We start from the raw sequence: 19,711 nt of genomic DNA on the forward strand, positions 1-19,711 counted from the left end.
AATTACTGTGGAAAATAAAGAAATTAAAAAAAACCAAAAAATATGATGACATGTCATTTATACAGACGATATTACTGAAAGATTAATATCGTTGGCAAAAATCCATTCGTAAACCCGCCAGTAAATTATTCCCTTCTCCTAAGAGCTCTAGAACTGTTCATTTCTCAATTATATTGTTCATGTTATTTATTATATACGAGATCACCGACGGATAAATTCTGATGGTATTTTCTAGAGAATTCTAGAATTGTTCACTTCTCAATTGCATTGTTAATTATTATTCTTTAAAGACGAAATCACTAACGGATTGAAAAGTTGTCAGTGATATTTGAGGGGTTTCTGAAAATTCTTGATTAAATTGAAATTTTAAATTAAATATTATAGACGAAATCACCAACAAATTAAAAAGTCATTGGTGATCTTTGGGGGGTTTCTGAAAATTTAAATTAAATATTACAGATAGAATTACTAACGGAATGATTAAAAATTTCAATATTTAATTATCTATTAATAAACTCGTCAGTAAAATGCCCCAATTAAAAGACTAGAATCTGTCATTTCATAACAAATGCACCTCTTCTTCTTCTCCTCTCTTCCCTTTCTATAAAAAACACTAACATCCCTTTATTTCTTTCTCTTCTCTTCTCTTATATTCTCTTCCACGTGGAGGTATGTCTTCTCCCCTTTTATTTTCTCTTCTTAATTTTTTCAATTAACATACTTTATGAATTTATTTTTTTCTTTTCTCTTCTCAGCTTCACTAACATTTAAATTAAGGTTAGATTTTTTTTCCTCTCTTTTTTGTGTTTTTTTTCATTATATTTATTTTATTTTAAAATTTTTATGTTCTTAATAATTGTATGAATGTTGTTGTGAATTTTTTTTTCATATGAGATCAATTTTTTTGGATTTTAGTTGGATTTATTTTAGTTCTTAATTTATTTTTTGTTGGATTATGGATTCTAGAATAGGTTTTCTAAGTTAGTGTTATATATTATGTTTGGAGTAAGTTCTAGTTAACTAAGAGTAGGACAAAGAGAAATTACAAACCTATTAGCTTTAGAACTAGTTGTGGATTTGCACTACACTTTGGGGTTAGGTTTTTTTACTTTGTGTAAAAAAAAATAATGTTCAGGTGCTACAAACACATTTTAAAGTAGGAAAAAAAATTCATGACTCGGGTCATAGATCTGATTGAGTAAAATAAGTTGTTTTTATTTTAATTATATGATAATAATACAGGAAACGACAACAGATGGACCAAATTAAAACAAATTATCAAACTTGACAAAAATATATTTTTTCCAAAAAAGAACAAACAACATAACTTAATTCTCAACCAATTAAATATAGAAGAAAAAAATTGGGTAAAATAAGACAAAAAAAAAGGCCCAAGTCAACTCGAGTTAGCATAATAAACTTGTAACCTGAATAATAAGGGTTGAGTCAATCCAGGTTAACCCACCAAAATCACGACCCGGGACATGAGATCAGAAAACCTGATATAATATAAATAAAGAAAACAATAAAGCCCATTTTCATTTTTATTTTAAAAAAAGCATTGTTAAAAGATGAAAGCTAGAAAGAAAACACATAAAAAAACATAACATCAACTCGCGTTAACTTTTCAAACTCATGATCTTGGTTATTAGACCGAAAGCATCCTATCTGAACAAATAACAAACCTCTATTCTCAACCAATCAAATGTTGAAGGGTGAAATTAAAAAAAAATCAATTATACAAAAGGATAAAGAAAGTAATTAAAAGAATGATGAACAAAATTGAAATAAAAAATAAATTTTATTTTTTGATTAAAGAGTGAAATTAAAAAGAAAAATCAATTTAACAAAAAAACCAAAAAAATCAAATGAATGGGGATCAAAAATAAAATTTTTTTAAAAAATTGATTGAAGGGTGAAATTGAAAAGAAAAATCAATTTAACAAAAAGACTAAAACAAAAATAACACAATAAAAAAATAAAGACCAAATTAGAAAAAATATTATATCACAAATTAGGATTGAAGGGTGAAATAAAAAAAAATCAAAATTTTATATAAAAAAAACCAAGAATAAGAATTACAAATCAAAAGAATAAGGACCGAATTTGACATCTTAATAAATAAAAAGACAACTATAAAATTTTAAATTATAAGCATGATTTTCAAGAAGATGAGAGAGAAAAGTGAGAGTAAAAGGAAAAAAAAGATTATCATTGTAACCCTACCACCTCATGCCTTTCCAAAATGAAAAGGACGTCTCGACGCTTCCAATAACATGACGAAAGGTGTTGTTTAGCTGCTAGGAAACATAACATGAAAAACACGGCTCCAACTATTTTTTAATTATATTTTATATTTATTAAAATACCAAATTTTCTTTTAGTCCATCTAATAATAACAGAAAAATTAGTGTGAAAACACAAAAAACACCCTTAGATGCCAATTTATAAAATTTTATTTTTAAGGGTATTTTGGTTTTTTCACTATACTTTTAAAATGCAAAAATAATTATTTATTTTCGATCAATTTAATAATGACTAATGAACCTTATTAAAATACTGCAGTACCTTTAATAGTCTGTTCAATATATTTTTATGAGAATAACAGAACTATCATTATAAAACACAAAAAACACCATTAGATGTCAATTTATAAAATTTTATTTTCAAGAATATTTTGATTTTTCCACTATATTTTTAAAAAGCAAAAAACATTATTTGATTCCTATTAATTTAGTAATGATTAAGGTGTATTTTGTTGATTTTTTCACAATTTTATTTTGATATTTTTATAATTTATTTATTTAGTCAGGTTATTTTACTCAATCTAAAACCGGGGCCTTGTGTCATGTCAATCCCGGATGGTTTCATACCTATGTTAGGTCTATGCAGGGGCGGAAGCTTCGAGGGGTGCCAAGTACCTATGCATAGTAAAAGTACCGGAGATCACTAGGGCTGTAATTTTTTATTTTGAAACATTAATCCTCTTTCGTCTGTACGACGTTTTGTGTCGTAGTAGTTCAAGTGTTCGAGGAGACGAGTGGTAGTACTAGTTTATAAAAAGATATGCCAGGGGCGCCCACCGGGCTCCCTAGGCGGTAGTTTATCCAAAACCAGCGAAGCAGTTCCTAGTTTCAGATTTACCACCTTAGCTTCCACTTGCTTCTTACAGCATGCCAACTTTGTATTTGCTTTCTCCTCAGCCGCGTTTAATTTAACCTCTCAAATTTCAACCTCTCCCTCCGCTCGACACTTTTGACCCCAGTTTTTTAATGCCTTCTTATCAACCAGTTCATTCATCACTGCCACTTTCTTGGGTTTCAATTAGAACATCTTGATTTGCTATTTGCGCGGAAAATCCAAAATGGAATTTACATGAATCGCTCATCCTACACAGTTTTGCTTACGTCAAGGGAATGTATGTATAAATAGGTATAGTAATTAATCGGAATTCACAAATTAAAGTTTTATTTATTACCAATCGAGGCTTCGCGCGTGTGTTTGTGTTGAATTTAGAGATTTAAGAATATTCGTTCCTTATTTATCATCCGAAAATATGATAACTACATAAAAAATTAAAAAAAAATACTACTCTATCGGTTCGGACGGTACGGATCATTAAAATAGGAGGATCCTTGGAGACCCATTTAACAGTGAAATCCAAATACAGGAGGAAGAACCCTTGCCGTGGTTAGAGCTCGCAACATTTTCAAAATCTCATCTTGCAAATAGGGAAACAAAAACACGAAAATGAAGGGAAGGATAATAATTTTATTGATTGACAATCAACTCATAAAATTTACATTTCGACAGCAAATTCAAGAAGTTAAATCCCTGTTCATTGAAACAAGACATATTTCACACAACAAAAAAGAAAATAACATAATTAATCATCAATTGCCAGTTTACAAAAAACATCTGAAATAACAAAAAAATGAAAAGACAAGACACTGCCGTCGCCGTTACAGAGGTGCCGAGGTGACAGGAGGAGCTACACAAACATCATCAAAGTTCCAAAGATTAGCCACAAGGTTTTCCTGTGTGGAACCATTTGGTGCCATGGATTGCCCGTCCAGATAGGGAATCTGATAAAACTTCATGTAATTCTCATACGCAATTAACTCCTCGGTCAGTTTCTGTACCTCGTTTTCTTCCTCTCCAGTTCCCAAATCCACCACCACCACCTCCTTATTCTTCACCTTCTCTAGCTTCTCCTCCACTTCCAGCTTCACTTGACCCATATAAATATTACTCTTCACGTTCTGATTACAGCCCACCAGTCTTGTTCCCTCCTCTGAAGCGGACCCAGAATCATCCTCCCCGGAAGCGACAATTGGCTGGCCATTAAAACCATTTGAAGAGTAGGCTTCAACCTGATTCATACCAGAACCGTACCCAAAATCATAACCTTTTGAGAAATGACAAGTGGGGGTTTGGTACATAGGAGGCTTGGTATTTGAATTTTGAGAGGAGGAGTAATGTTCATCTTCGTTAGGAAAATTGACTTTGGCTTTCTTGCCGCGGATTATGCGAGCCTCTCTGTCGTAGGCTCGAGCTGCTTCCTCAGCAGTATTGAAGGTACCGAGCCAAACACGGACTCCTTTTCTTGGGTCACGAATCTCAGCTGCCCATTTACCCCAAGGTCGTTGCCTTATACCTCTGTATAGATTCTTCCTCTGCCTCTTGGCATTGGGCTTCTCCATTTGCTCATGATCCCCTGTTTCAGCATAAATTCCACATTCAAAATCAATTTCTCTGAAACATGAACATGGAGAAAAAAACTATAACAAGAAATGAAATGAGAGAATCTGATACCTGAAGCGGGTTGGGGTTGGGGTTGGGGTCGTTTGAGAGTAAATGACTCCTGATTGCTAGGTTGGCTCAGACAGGACTCAAAGGGACCGAGTTTATCGAAGCATGAGTTTGGCCAGAACTGTGAAGCTGCTTCGCGGCGGCCGCGGTTACGAGGGATGATATCAGCTAAAATAGCACCGCCACACATATTTCTTTAATTAGCTAAACAATAAAACTATGAGAGATCTGTTGATAGGGAAGTAAAGTAGACGAGGGTTTATGATGAAGAAGAGTTGAAAAGAATTTACGAAGGATTTTTTAGTTGAAGGATGAGTGAGTAATAAAGAGGAGGGGGTTTATGTAGTGCGAGGAAACGAGGTGGGTGGGTGACAGCGGTAGGGACAAGCGGTCCGGTTTAGGAACTTTCTTTAGATATGCATCAACTGTTTTTTTAAGATATGCATAACCTTTGTTGACTTCTTGCTGTAAAAACACTTCATTTGCTTGGGTTATCGCGGATGTCAAAGCTGCTTATATCCAAGGTTATCCCTCAACGAATCTTGCTACGAAGGCCAAAAATAAAAAAAAAATAAAAAAAAATCATTATATTATAATTAAAAAAAAAAAACTAAAAAAGATAGAAAAATATTGTGACACAAGATACAAACCATTGTTCATTGGATTACCCTTGTACAGAAAAACTATTTAAGATGCAATTAAGGATGAAATCGTTTTTTCACATTTTTTTTATAGTGAAATGGCTCTGTTGGCATTAAAAAAAATAATATAGCTTTAATCTAGAGGGTTTTTAAATCTTTTCGATATTATTTTCTTAATAAAATTATATCCATACCTTTAAAAACAACAACAACAACAAAAAAAACTTACATAAAAAAGTTTTTTTATCTTTTTATTTTTTAAAAACAATGAAATAACAATAATTGTTGTAACAACCTCCACTCTTTATACTTGAACTTACAAATAAAAATATCATAATTTATTTTAAAATTAGGGTGAATCTTTTTTTCTATTAAAATTTTGATAGAATTTCTTTTTATATTTCAGTATCAAGTTATCGACGTCAAATACAAAATCATTGTTCAATCATTATAGACAGAATCATTTCAAACTCTTACTGTATTCAACAATTTAAGATTTTAAATTTATTTTTATATTTTAAAGATCTTATCAATATACTTTATATTTACACAAACATTTAATTAACTTTGATACTGTGTGTGTGTGTGTATATATATATATATATATATATAGAGAGAGAGAGAGATGTTAAACCATACAATACAGTATCAAAGTTTTTCTAAGTTAAATTACAATACTTTAATTTCTAAATTTTTAATTACAATAAAAAAATAATTTCTCAAAAGTCTACACATACAAACCAAACTATGTTATAAAAAAAAATGTTCTAAAGTTAACTAACTTCTTCTCTCTTGCTGAGATGAACCTGAAAATTTGTTCAATACAAAGCATAATTAAATCACATATTCCCCCCTTATAACAAAACACAACTTCATTGAATTCAAGGTTACACCTTACACAAAAAATTTCAATTATAATTCCCACATTTACTCTACCACCTAGAACCAGACATTCATCCTAAAACTGGGACCAAACCCTCAACTAGGGTAATAAATTAAATAACTCAAAACAAGCATTAATCCTTAACTAGGACTATCAATTCACACTATCCAAAAACAGGGTGCTAGTACCTACACCAAAACAACTAGTTTACACTGTCCAAAATCGGGTGCTAGTCTCTACACCAGAACAACTAGCTCACATTGACCAAAATCGGGTGCTAGTTCCTAAATCAAAACAACTAGCTCATACTTGATTTCAAATTGCAAAATTCACAATTCAAAAGAATTAATAATAAATGATTTTGAATTCTAATAATAAAACAATTCAACTAATGTAAGGTGCCTACCACCTATCTGGACTTTACTTGACTAGCGATCCCCTACTGTTAAAGAGTGTTTGCGACCTCATCTGTGTTAATGAATACATATTGTTACTACTACTACTACTACTACTATTACTAAATCATACACTTACGATTTATTACTCTAATGTTACTTATCAAGATAATAAATCAATATATCAATTAATTCAATTCAATAATTTATTTTGATAATTCTTATCGACAAAATAAATCAACATATCAATTAATTCAATCCAATAATTCATCCTGATAATTCTTGTTGACATAATAAATCAACATATCAATTAATTTAATCTGATAATTCATCCTGATAATTCTTATCAACATAATAAATCAATATATCAATTAATTTAATTCAATAACTCATTTTGATAATCTTTATTGATAAAATAAGTCAACATATCAATTAATTTAGCCTGATAATTCTTATTGATATAATAAATCAACATATCAATTAATTTAATTCAATAATTCATTTCGATAACCCTTATCGATAAAATAAATCAACATATTAATTAATTCAACCCGGTAATTCATCCTGATAATTCTTATTAACATCACCATATCAATTATTCAGGTGATAATTCATCCCGATAATTTTTATTGACATAATAAGTCAACATATTAATTAATTTGATTTAATAATTCATTTTGATAATCCTTATCAATTAATTTAATTTAATAATTCATTTCGATAATCTTTATCGATAAAATAAATCAACATATCAATTAATTCATATCAAACACACTCATAACACCTCTCAAATATTAAAGCAATTACCTCAAAATCTCCATTTTGTTTATGGGCGGCACTAATTCCCTCTAATACCCATGATATTTTATTCAATTATCTACCATAAGATATTATTTGTAACACAATTTACCCCAATTATAATAATTTATAACAATATAACATTTTCCCCAAATTACTCTTCAAGAATCCTAATTAGAAAAACTCAATTTCATGCATAAAACTAGAGTTTATTCCATAAAACTCATATCATTGGGTTTAAAATTTCTTACCAAGTGTGAAAGTGAACTTCAAATGCTAACCAGTCAATTATCTCCCTAGAACCTCAATTTTCTCCTCCTAATTCTTGTCTTAGTGATGTTAACAACTTGAGTCTTAAATTTGCCAAGATTTCCCATGTGATTTATGAAGAAACCCAATCAATTTCAAGATACAAAAATGATGAAATTTTTGAAATCCTCTCTCTCTCTCTCTAGCAGCATCCACCTACCATTGGACAGGAAGAATGAAATTTTCTTTTCTTTTTATATTCCTAGTTTACCCCTCTTATAAATTCTTAAAATCCTTTTATTATTTTCTTTTCATTTTTGTTAATTCTTTTAATCCATTAAAATTTCTATATAAATTCCTTTTTTTTTTACCAGATCATGTAAAAATTTTAATCAGGAAAATGTGTTCTTTTAAAAATTACATGGTATTACCTTAAGATAAAGCATAATTAGTAGAATTGAACAAGAACTTTAAAGAAAACTTTTAGGTAGGAACCTTAGAAAGGTTCGACCATGAAGAAAAACATAGGGGAAAAGTGTTTTGTTGGAAATCTTGATGAATTAATGATGTTGATACAACCTTCAAAAGATAGGGAATCAAAGGATTTCCATTACCTGAAAACATAAAGGAAAAATCATAATTTTTTCATTTTAGGGTTCATATTGGGAATTTAAGGAAAATAGAAGGTAATGAGAAAATTGTGTTATTCTTAGAAAAATTCATCTTCTATCATGTTATGCATGTAACCTGTATGATATAAGAATTGATCTTGAAAGTAAAACATAAATTTGTTACAAGGGTGAAGATTTCAGCCAAAAAAAAGAAGGAAGTTTTTCAATAGCAAAAACGGGCTAGCTGTTTTGAGAAACGACTAAACCGATTCAAGAAATGGTTAGATCATTTTTTAAAATAGTAAAATCGTTTTAGCTACTATTTTGTGGAAGTCTGATTTTGTGTTTCGGTTTTTTCTTAGTTGTTATTAAAATCTTTTGGGTTGTTTGAAGAATATGGGTGATTACTATGTGGAAAAGAAAACATAATAAACGATATACATGAAATTAGTTTGTATGATAGCATTCCATATATTGAAACATTAAGAGTCAGAAAATTATGTGTAATGATGTAAGGGTACATGTATTCATGAGTAACATGTACGTAGGGGTGAGCAAATTCGGTTCGGTTCGGTTTTTACCCAAAAAACTAACCAAAATCAAATTTTGAAAAACTTAAAAATTCAAACCGGACCCGAACCGGAACCGGTTCAAACCGACCGGTTTCGGTTCGGTTCGGTTCGGTTTTTTTATCAGAAAAACCGGAAAACCTGTATTATTGTTTTTTTGGGCCTTTTGGGCTTTTTCGGGCTTTTTATTGGGCTTTCTGATGGGTTTTCTGATGGGCTTGTAATTAATGTAAATATCTTCTAATTTTGTTACAAAATTCTATAATATATTTAATATTTTTTCACTAAATATTCATTTATATTAAATTATTAGTGCTAATATTATGTTTAATATGTTGAACATCTTTCTAATATTTATATTTTGGAGTTTGGACTCCTCATGCATCAAAATTTAAATAACACACACACCAAATTAAAATTAAAATTACAAAGCATTGCCTTCAAAATGGGCTTAAAAAAACAACAAATAACATTGCCATAAAAAATAAAATACTTCATGCAAAAAATATAAATCTTCATTGTGCACATCATCTCAATCAAAAAGCACAACAAGATGACAAGAACATTGCACTTTGATTCCGTAATACCATTGACATCAAAACCTGAAAATCAAGATCTAAAATTATAACATGATAAAATAAATTAGAATATGTAAAAATAAATAGTAGTATTTTACCATCAAAGTAACTTTTGAACTAATTATCATCCGTTACTAAATGTAACTTTCCACCAAATTCTACAAAATAAAAAATTAGACATGTTAGATGATTGCAAACAATTTAATTAATAAATAACAAAATAAAAGGTGCAAATTTCTAAAAAAAATTACCCGACTCAAGGTTTTCGTAGGTTTCAAGATCATTTATCAAGCTTCTAATATCAGTTGGAATTGATCCATGATGCAACCAATTTTGACAACAAATGAGTGCTTGAACAGTTGCTGGAGAGAGAGAACTTCGAAATTGATCAAGTACACGACCACCTGTGCTAAATGCTGATTCAGAAGCCACTGTGGATATAGGAATAGCTAGAACATGTTGTGCAACCTTTGAAAGTATCTTATATTTCAAAGCATTACTTTTCCACCAACCCAAAATATCTAACTTATCATCATTAGGATCCTCACAACCTTCAATCAAATACCTCTCAACCTCATTTTTATTTTCCACACTATCCACCTCCAGCAAATGTCTTTTGAATCGAGCCAAAGTGTTAACATCTACCTCCACATCATCAATAGCATTAACATCCTGTTTATGCCTATTATTATCCACCACTTCATCAATTTTCAAATAAAACTCATACAAGCTCATCAAAGTATCTTTCACCTTATTTGTTAGCAATTGTGCTTTGTCATAATCATACAAATCACCAAAACAAAATTTCACATATTTCAACTTAAAACGTGGATCTAAGACATTAGCCACATATAATAAAAAATTCTGATTTACTTCACAACCCCAATACTTCTCAAACTTTAACATCATCTTCATTGCCATTCCACTTAAAATACTATCTTTATTTTTACACAATTGCAACAAGTTTGTATGCATGTAAATCAATTCATTGAAGAAAGAATTTGATGTGACATGCAATGAGCCAGAAAATCTCAATGTAACCATATAAAAGATCTTTAAGAACTTAACCAAAGTTCTTGCATTTTCCCAATCCTCCAAACCAGGTGGCCCTATGTTTTTTCTATTCCCCTTTGAATCAACCTCCAAAAAGTAACTCATATACCTAAGTTCTTTTTCACCTAACCTCACAAACACCTTTTCAAACTTTTCAGCAGCTTCTAGCATAAGATAAGTTGAATTCCATCGAGTTGCAACATCTAAACACAATGATTTCTTACACTCTATATGCAACTTTTCAGCACACTTCTTAAATGCAAGATGCCTTGACGGTGAAGATCTCACAAACCTAATGGCATTTCGAATCTTAACAACTGAATCATTAATCTCTTTCAAGCCATCACACACAATGAGGTTTACAATGTGTGCACAACATCTAACATGCAAGTGCTCATTTGACAATATATTAGTTGGCCAATCTTTCATCACATTCTTTAAATATGAAATGGTCACATTATTAGAGCTTGCATTGTCTAATGTAATAGTCAACAGTTTATCAATCCCCCACTCCAACAAACAATTCTCAATAACTTGGCCAATTGTCTCACCCATATGATTGGAAACTTGACAAAAATTAAGAATTCTTTTATGCAAATTCCAGTCATTATCAATCCAATGAGCTGTTAAACACATATAGTTAATATTTTGGATTGATGTCCATGTATCTGTTGTCAAGCACAATCGTTGACCCCTAAGAGCTGTCCTCAATCTATCCTTCTCTTCAACATAAAGTTTCAAACAATCTCTCATAATTGTAAAACGAGAAGGAATGTCAAATCTAGGTTGCATAGTCCTAGCAAAAAATTTAAATCCCCGACCCTCCACAAAATTAAAAGGCAACTCATCAATTATAACCATCTTTGCTAGTGCTTGTCTACATTCATCATAATTATAACCTATTGCCTTAAGACTTCCCACATTTTGTTCTCCCAATTCACCCTTCTCTATCTTAGGTTCTAATACCAAAACCTTTTGTTTCTTATCAATCACAAAAGGGAACTTCTTGCACACTTTTAAATGACTCCACATATTACTTGTGCCATTAATAATAGTATGACATGCATAATGTTTTCCACAATAATTACATTCAGCTCTAGGGGTTTTAGGATCAACATCAAGTTTTGTAAAGTGATCCCAAATTTGTGACTTCTTTTTATCATCAGCATTTCTTTTCCTAGATGTAAGGACTTGAGGTTGTTTACCTTTTGTATCTGTGGTGGATCCTGCATTGGTTGATTCTGCATTAGGTTTTGAAGTTGGAGAAGTAGTTGATGTTGGTGTAGTGCCCGTGGATGAAGCACTTTGAATTTGAGTAGTTTCCATCTGTTATTACATAATGAAAACATGTTAAAAACCAATAATTTATAATAGATTAACAATAATATGACATGCATAAGTTCAGCTGTAATTTTAAAGATTATTTTCACAAGTTAAGTTCTTTTATTTTGGTTGATATGTTGTAAAAAAAATTCTGCTGCTGAGTGCTAAGATTGTATTTTGTAATTTCAATAGACAATAATACAATACAATATATATATAAACATTATTCTCTTTTCATAAAATAAAAAAAAATTCAGTTTTCAGACCAGTGCCAATTATCTGCGTTTTGTATATTAAATTAACATGCAAGAGTTTGTATATTAAATTAACCCTCATTCCGATATTAATCTAGATTCCATTATTTTTTCATTGCTACTAATGAGTAATGACCTTAATAAAACAAGAATTCAGCAAAGAAAAACACATTGTCTCTCTCAGGCATATATCATTATCATCCATTCATTTCAGAAGCAGTGGCAAGGTAAGTGATATTATCACACTACAAACCAGAACCAGGGCATAAAACCAACACAGATAAACATAAAAAGAAAATCTCAAAACTAATTGACAGCTTCTGTAGAGCTTATTTGAGTTATTTTTGTTTTCATTATTTGCAGGTTATGTTTTATGAAGCCTTGAAAAATTTGACAGGTTATCTTAAAGACTTAAACATCATTTTTCTTGTGATGAAACTAAATTCGTTCACAGAACAGAATCACAGTAATAATAGCCATGAGGAGACACAGCTCCAAGCAGGCAAGCATAAACATTGAACATAAAAAAAAACCAGTACTAAATACGGATGATTATACACTATCAATAATTAAATAGAAATTGCTAACAAATTAGTAAAGCAATTTTATAATCAGTAATTTCAACAATTTTTTTTCTAACAGTATCAACAATTTTTTTTTCTAACAGTATCCAAATTAACTCGAATAATCTAAAAATTAAAAAACATACGAATAAATTCTGACATACATGAAGCAGCAAGCAGAATGCCTTCACTTCAACAGAATCAACACAGCAACTGTATCTTTATTATTTGACCTCTGCATTGAAAAAAAAAAACAAATACAATAAATTAAATAGATGATAAACAGATAAATCTAGGCAAAATACGAGCAGCCATTAGTTAATTAATTAATTAATTAAAACAGAAAAAACAAAATTAAAACTCACTGCTATAGAACTGATTCGGTTTCGGAGTAGTGGAGACTGTGGAGTACCATGTGATCTTGCGTAGATGAAGAGGAACGTCGATCTGTTTATGAGAGGCTTGACTGGTTTCAAACGATGGAAACACAAACTGTTTTGGATCTGTGTAACCGTGTTTCTATTTTCTAAGTCTAAGGAGACTGGAGAGGGAGAGGCGGAGAGGCGGAGAGGCGAGAGGGTGTGGGTGCTCTGGTACGGGGGCGGGTGCTCTGGTTAGGGTTAGCGGCGAGGGAGAGGGGGGACGGCAAGGGCGAGGGAGAGTGTTTCTCTGTTAGGGAATTAGGGCTAGCGAGTGGAGAGAGGCGAGAGTTCATCGTTTTCTATTTATACCGTCAACACAAAACACTGGTTAGGGAATTTTTTTTTGAACCGGTTCGGTTCGGTCCGGTTCAACCGGTTCCTGCATTATAAAACCGAAAACCGAACCGAACCGGGATTTTTTCTAACTATTCTAATCGGTTTAATCGGTTTTTTTTCTCGGTTCGGTTTTTTCGGTTAATTTTTTTTCGGTTTTCTCGGTTTATTCGGTTTTTCGGTTTTTTTGCACACCCCTACATGTACGTGAATTGTTAAAAAAATATTGAGTAATGCATTCTTAATATTTTTAAGGAGAGAATGTGATGTTAGACATGTTGTGATGCTGGAGAGGCATTGGCCGCGGGACCTTAGGTAAATAAGACAAGACCAATGAAAGAAACATGTAAGTGTTTGTCACCTCAACTTTTTTAATTTGAAAAAAAAAATATAAGTTGTTATTTTCAATATTTTGATTATTGATTCATATATACACATTATAGAATGATAAAAATTCATGAAATCTTAATGTGAAGATTATTTTAGATAGGTGTTGTGTGCATTAAACCAACAACATAAGAGGGGTTTAGATTGATAAGTTGTCATTCATAAAATGTTTGAGTTGTTAAATGAAAAGCCAACCCCATGAGTGGGGCTTAACTAAATAAATTTGAATTGCGAAATATAAGTACATATAGGTTATGTGTATTATAGTTACGCATATGTGTGGGGTTACGGTCAAAGTCCCTTGGAGGACAAGATAGATGCTTTTTTTATGCATGTGAGTCAGCCACAACAATGGGGCTCTAAAGTTGTTAACATCAAGTTGGCCACGAGAAAATAGGGACTTGATCACAAAATTAATGTACCGGCCATATGTGTAAAGGTAATGAGAAATTTATAGTTAGTCATATGAGCGGAAAATAAAAAGGTGTTCGACATACACTTTAGGCACGAAAGCCAATTAAAACAAATGATTGATTGTTGTTTATATTAATGAACCTATAAAGGAGGTTTACAAAGGGTTGGGTATGATGAATCTTAATGTTAAGTTACCTTAAGGTATTTTCTATGTGAAAAACAACATTTTAAATTTGATGCTACATGAAGAAGTTAGCTTAGGAGTTTGGGCTTATAGGCTATTATTGGAGTAAAAGGTTTGATTAATGAATTATCACTACTAATGAATGATATAAAAAATATTGATATTAAAGAATTGTAAGTTTGAAATCGGTGAAAATTTGTGAAAGTAAATGTTAATATATGCTTGATTTGTTAATGTTGTGATGTTATAATATAATTTTATTCTAAATTCTTAGTATATTATTTTTTATAGGTTCTTCATGTGCTATTTGAAACTAGACTGGCGTGATAAATTATTTTAGCTGTAGGATTATATCAAACATCATTTAGCTATAGAACCTTTCTCAATTTCTAATTAGCTGTAGGATTTTGGTATTTTTTTTTGTTATTCATACTACTGTCTTGGAAGTTTGTAATAAACATATTTGTTAAATTATAAGGATTATTATGTTGTTATGGTAAAAATTTATTAATGATAATGAATTTTATCTTTTCATTTTAAATATAAGATCAACGTTTTAATTTTTTAAGTGTTTTTACTATATTATTATATTACAAATCTATACATAATTGTTTGGTTGAAAAATATACGTGAATGGTTAAGAATAGTGCTAACGAGTGGAAAGAAGTACACTCGAAGTTGTGATATAATTTTTTTTTCATAATTAATATAATTAATATGTGATATATTATTAATTATCTTGTACATTCATGTAGTGAGAATGTGGGGGTGTAACTTTTGTGCTACAAGAAAACCAGCTTTCCAGCCATACCCAATTGCTCTCAACGGGTTTGTAGCAGATAGGGTTTTTTTTTTTTTTTTCACCATGCTTGCGAATCTAGACTTAATTCATCAACCACCATTTCGGCATCATCAAAGGATTAGGGAGACCCACGGTAAAGCGCGTGCTGATAGGTAGTGTACCTTACTATTTGCAACTTGAAATTTTAGATTTGTGTAAATCGACGTAGAAAATATCAGATCTCGCTGGCAATAACTTTGAATTTTCCAAACACATTATTATAACATATTAATTTTTCATGGATCCTATAAACTTATATATAAAATATTGTGTATTAAATTGACGTATGATTAATTTGATATTATATCCATATCCCATAAATTAGGATTCATTAATTTGGTTCATAATTTATATTGAATTATTCAAATCATTGCATGCAAATAAATCTTGAGGTTCCTTAACTATCATCTTTCTAAAATTTTGAGTATGATAATAAATCCCATTTAAATTGTGTGAGATACGAAAATATTGAAAGGTTAAAATTAATTGTTACAAGAGGGATTAATAAATTGAAGGCTACAAAATATTTGTGGAAAAAAGAAAGAAAGAAAGATGAAACTTTGGCAGTGAAGGAAGGAAGAGAGGATACAGAATATCATCTGACTGTGGTTTTTAAGTAAAAAAAAGGAGAGGGAAACGATCGCTAAAACAAATGTTATTCAATTAGTTGGAAGTTTTATTATTAATGCGGGTTTGGTAATATGTTTTTTAATTGAAAATGTGTAAAAAAAATATTTTTATTTTTTAATATAAGCATATTAAAATTATAAAAAAATATTAATTTAATATATTTTTTAAATAAAAAATAATTTAAAAAGTTAATTGAACATTTTCCACGAGAATATGTTGATAATAAGCTAACAATTAGTTGGAAGTTTTATTATTAATGTAATATGTTTTTTAATTGAAAATATATAAAAACAATATTTTTTTAATTTTTAATATTAGTATATCAAAGTTATAAAAAATATTAATTGGAGTTGAATTTGAGCGGCTCCACGAAAAATAAAACTCAAAATCAATCTACTTGGAAGAACTTTAATTGGAGGATATGTAACCTCTTTTTAGAAGATATTAATTTTTTATTTTTCATGGTAAGAAAAGATGACCAAGTTAACAACCTTTGTGTGTTTTATTTCTCTGTTTGGGAGAGAAATAATCTGGTTTCAAATTCAGTATGCGTCATCCATGGAAAAAGACGGGAGACAAGACTATTCCACAAAGTCAAATGTGTCGTTATTCTTAAGCTAGAGAAGCTATATGGTTTCTGTATCCAGTCTCCTACCGACCTAAAATAATTGTGTTGTTTGGAGTGAGGGTCGGTGATTTAAGCAAAATTACCTCTTGCATGAGTCTTAACCATGGATCTTGGGCCCATTTCCTCAAAGATGCCTATGTTTTTATCTGTTTAGTATGCTTGCTGGTAAAAGTTATCACTTTTAATTTGATTTGGTTTTTATAAAAAAAAAAAAAATAAATTAATTTTAAAAAAATCAAAATCAAACTAGAATCAGTTCAAACCGACTAGTTTCGGTTCAGTTCGGTTATTTTAGAACAAAAACAAATTCAAACCGGTTTGGCTTAGTTTTTTCGGTTTAGCTTGGTTTTTTCCTGGTTTTTTGGTTTGGGTTCGGTTCGGTTTTTCAGTTTCGGGCTTATAAAACCAAAATCAAACCGAACCGATTGGTTTTTTCAAAATTCTAATCGGTTTTTTTTCGCGGTTGAGTTTTTTCTGTTATTTTTTTTCTAAATTTTTTGGTTTAATTAGTTTTTCAGATTTTTTGCTCACCTTCTTTTGCCAGTTTTAGACTTGAATAGTTATTAAATTAGATCCAAGCCTATATGACATACTACTATTTGAATCCAGTGAAGAAAACCCATTAGCGGCCCAATGCCTCCACTTTTGTTTACGAAGATATAATGCAAAAATTTGTAAATAGGGAAAAAGAAAGAATTAAAAAAAAGCATTAGATGGATGAGTTTGAATAAATTTCTCGAGGGGAAAGAACCTTCGAAGGAGCCCGTAATTGCCTTTAACAACGCGATGTGACTCGTTAAAAGCTTGCTTCAACGAGGCTCCTTTAATGTAATCTTATCTCGTAGAAAATTCAATTGAAACTAGCTGTGGTCGTGGTCCAATTTGTTTTCTCTGCGACTTCTGTTATATAAATTATTTTTATTTTAATTACACGAGACATTTCAAATGAATCAAATTAAAAAAAATGGTAATGATGACTGAGGAAAATATTTTTTTTTCCGAAGAGGGGACAAATAAAATAGATTAATTCCTAAACCATTAAATACAAAAAGACAAAGTTGATTAAAAAAAAATCTAAAAAATTCAAATGAAGTCAACACAAGTTAGCATGATAAATATATAACCCTAGTCATCAAAGTTGACTCAGCTCGGATCATTCCGCCAAACCTGAGATTGAAGTTATGAGATTAAGATAACCCAATAGAAAAGAAAATAAAAAAAAATCACAAAGTCCATTTAAAAAAAAAATCAATGCCAAATCATGGTAACTTTTCAAACTCGTGACTCATTTTATGATGCTAGAAGCATCATATCTAAAAAAATCATGAAATTTCATTCTCAATCAATCAAATATCGAATAATAAAATTAAAAAAAAAACTTCAATTATACAAAAGGACTAAAAACAAAAAATAATAATTAAAAGAATAAGATTTAAAATTGAAATACAAAATAAATTTTATCTTTGATTGGAAATGTGAAATTGAAAAGAAAAAACAATTTAACAAAATGATCCAAAAAAACAATCAAAAGAATAAGGATAAAAATTAAAATAAGAAATACAAATAATTTCTTAATTGAAGGGTAAAATTGAAAAGAAAAATCAATTTAACATAAAGCTCAAAAACAAAAACATATCACAAGTTCGGATTAAAGGATGAAATTAAAAAAAAATTACTAAAGGGTTAAGAATAAAAACTAGAAATTAAAAGAATAAGAACCAAAATAAAAATCCCTATGGAAATCTTGCATGGCCAGCACGAATTTCAAGGGAAGGAAAAAAAATAATAAAAAGGGTATTAGACAAACCATGCTACCACTGACCACATGCTCTCCTCTAAAATGAAGAGGACACTAAGATGCTTCCAATGATACGGTAAAAGGGATGTTTTGGCCGTCGGGAGATGCCTCATGTGCCGCTCGAAGGGCATAAGCGCCTCCCACACATTGGCGGGTGCATGACACCTTCCACATGGTGACGCGTGCTACACATATTCTAGCTAGTTCATTTTTTTTCAAGCCTTCACACTGTTCTAGTAAACGGTACAAATGGATCTATGTTTACAATGTTTTTACTAAGATAATTAGATTTTTTTAATTTTAAATTTTTTTGACTTCATGGTGAAGGAGACGTACTATCTCTAATTTTTTAAATTAAAACTTCATAACCAACATCCCAAAAACATGACAGCACAACATATCTTTCATTATTTCAGAGAATTGATGCCTATGGGTGTGGTAAATTACTACTTAATTTACTTTATTCTTCTTATTAACAATACTCTAAATGGTGTGGAATAATTACTGTTACTCACATCAAAATCATTATAAATTAGTACTTTTTTTTTATTTTTTTTCAACTTACCCTTTTTTTTGTTTTTTTTTTCAACTTTTCTCTGTTTTTTTTGCATTTATTTTTTTTTAAAATTATTTTTGTTGAGTTTACTTTTTAAATATTGAGTTGGTTAAAAATTTTGCTTTGTAATTTTTTTCCTTTAAAATATTGTGGATTGCTGCGGTGTTTTTCCACATAGTTTTTCTATTTTATTTTTTTATTTTTCAAAATTATATTTGTCGATTTTTTTAATATTGAGCTGGTTAAAAATTTTGCTTTGTAATTTTTTTTCTTTAAAATACTGTGGATTGTTGCGGTGTTTTCCCACATAGTTTTTCTATTTTATTTTTTTATTTTTCAAAATTATATTTGTCAATTTTTTTAAAATATTGAGTTGATTAAGAATTTAGATTTGTAATTTTTTTCTTTAAAACAGTGTTGATTGCTACAATGTTTCTCCTCATGAGTTTTTTATTATTATTTTCTTCGTAATTATCTTTTTTCTATTTTATTTTTTAATATTGAGCTGGTTAAAAATTACAGTTACAATATGTGATGTTTCTCCTCATGAGTTTTTTATTATTATTTTCTTCGTAATTATCTTTTTTCTATTTTATTTTTTAATATTGAGCTGGTTAAAAATTACAGTTACAATATGTGAGGAAAACACTGTAACTTTCTTCGCAAATTACTGTGGATTGCTACAATGTTTTTTCTCACAAGGTTTTTTTATGTTTTGTTATGTTTTTTCCTAAAATTGTCTTTGTCAATTTTATTTTTTAAATATTAAGCTGGTTAAGAATTGCAATT

General features: G+C 30.0%; 1 protein-coding gene across 1 annotated transcript; it reads right to left on the reverse strand.

Annotated features, from left to right (window-relative positions):
* Positions 1-3,751: 3,751 nt before the first annotated feature.
* LOC7487802 (ethylene-responsive transcription factor ERF071) lies at positions 3,752-5,137 on the reverse strand. Its single transcript, XM_002301454.4, has 2 exons — positions 4,816-5,137; positions 3,752-4,717 (listed from the first exon to the last, which is right to left on the reverse strand). Exons 1-2 carry the CDS (start codon positions 5,000-5,002, stop codon positions 3,963-3,965), a joined length of 942 nt encoding a protein of 313 aa, XP_002301490.2. The 5' UTR covers positions 5,003-5,137; the 3' UTR covers positions 3,752-3,962.
* Positions 5,138-19,711: the final 14,574 nt, after the last annotated feature.

This window comes from Populus trichocarpa, chromosome 2, assembly GCF_000002775.5.
Source record: "Populus trichocarpa isolate Nisqually-1 chromosome 2, P.trichocarpa_v4.1, whole genome shotgun sequence".
NCBI classification, from domain to species: domain Eukaryota; kingdom Viridiplantae; phylum Streptophyta; class Magnoliopsida; order Malpighiales; family Salicaceae; genus Populus; species Populus trichocarpa.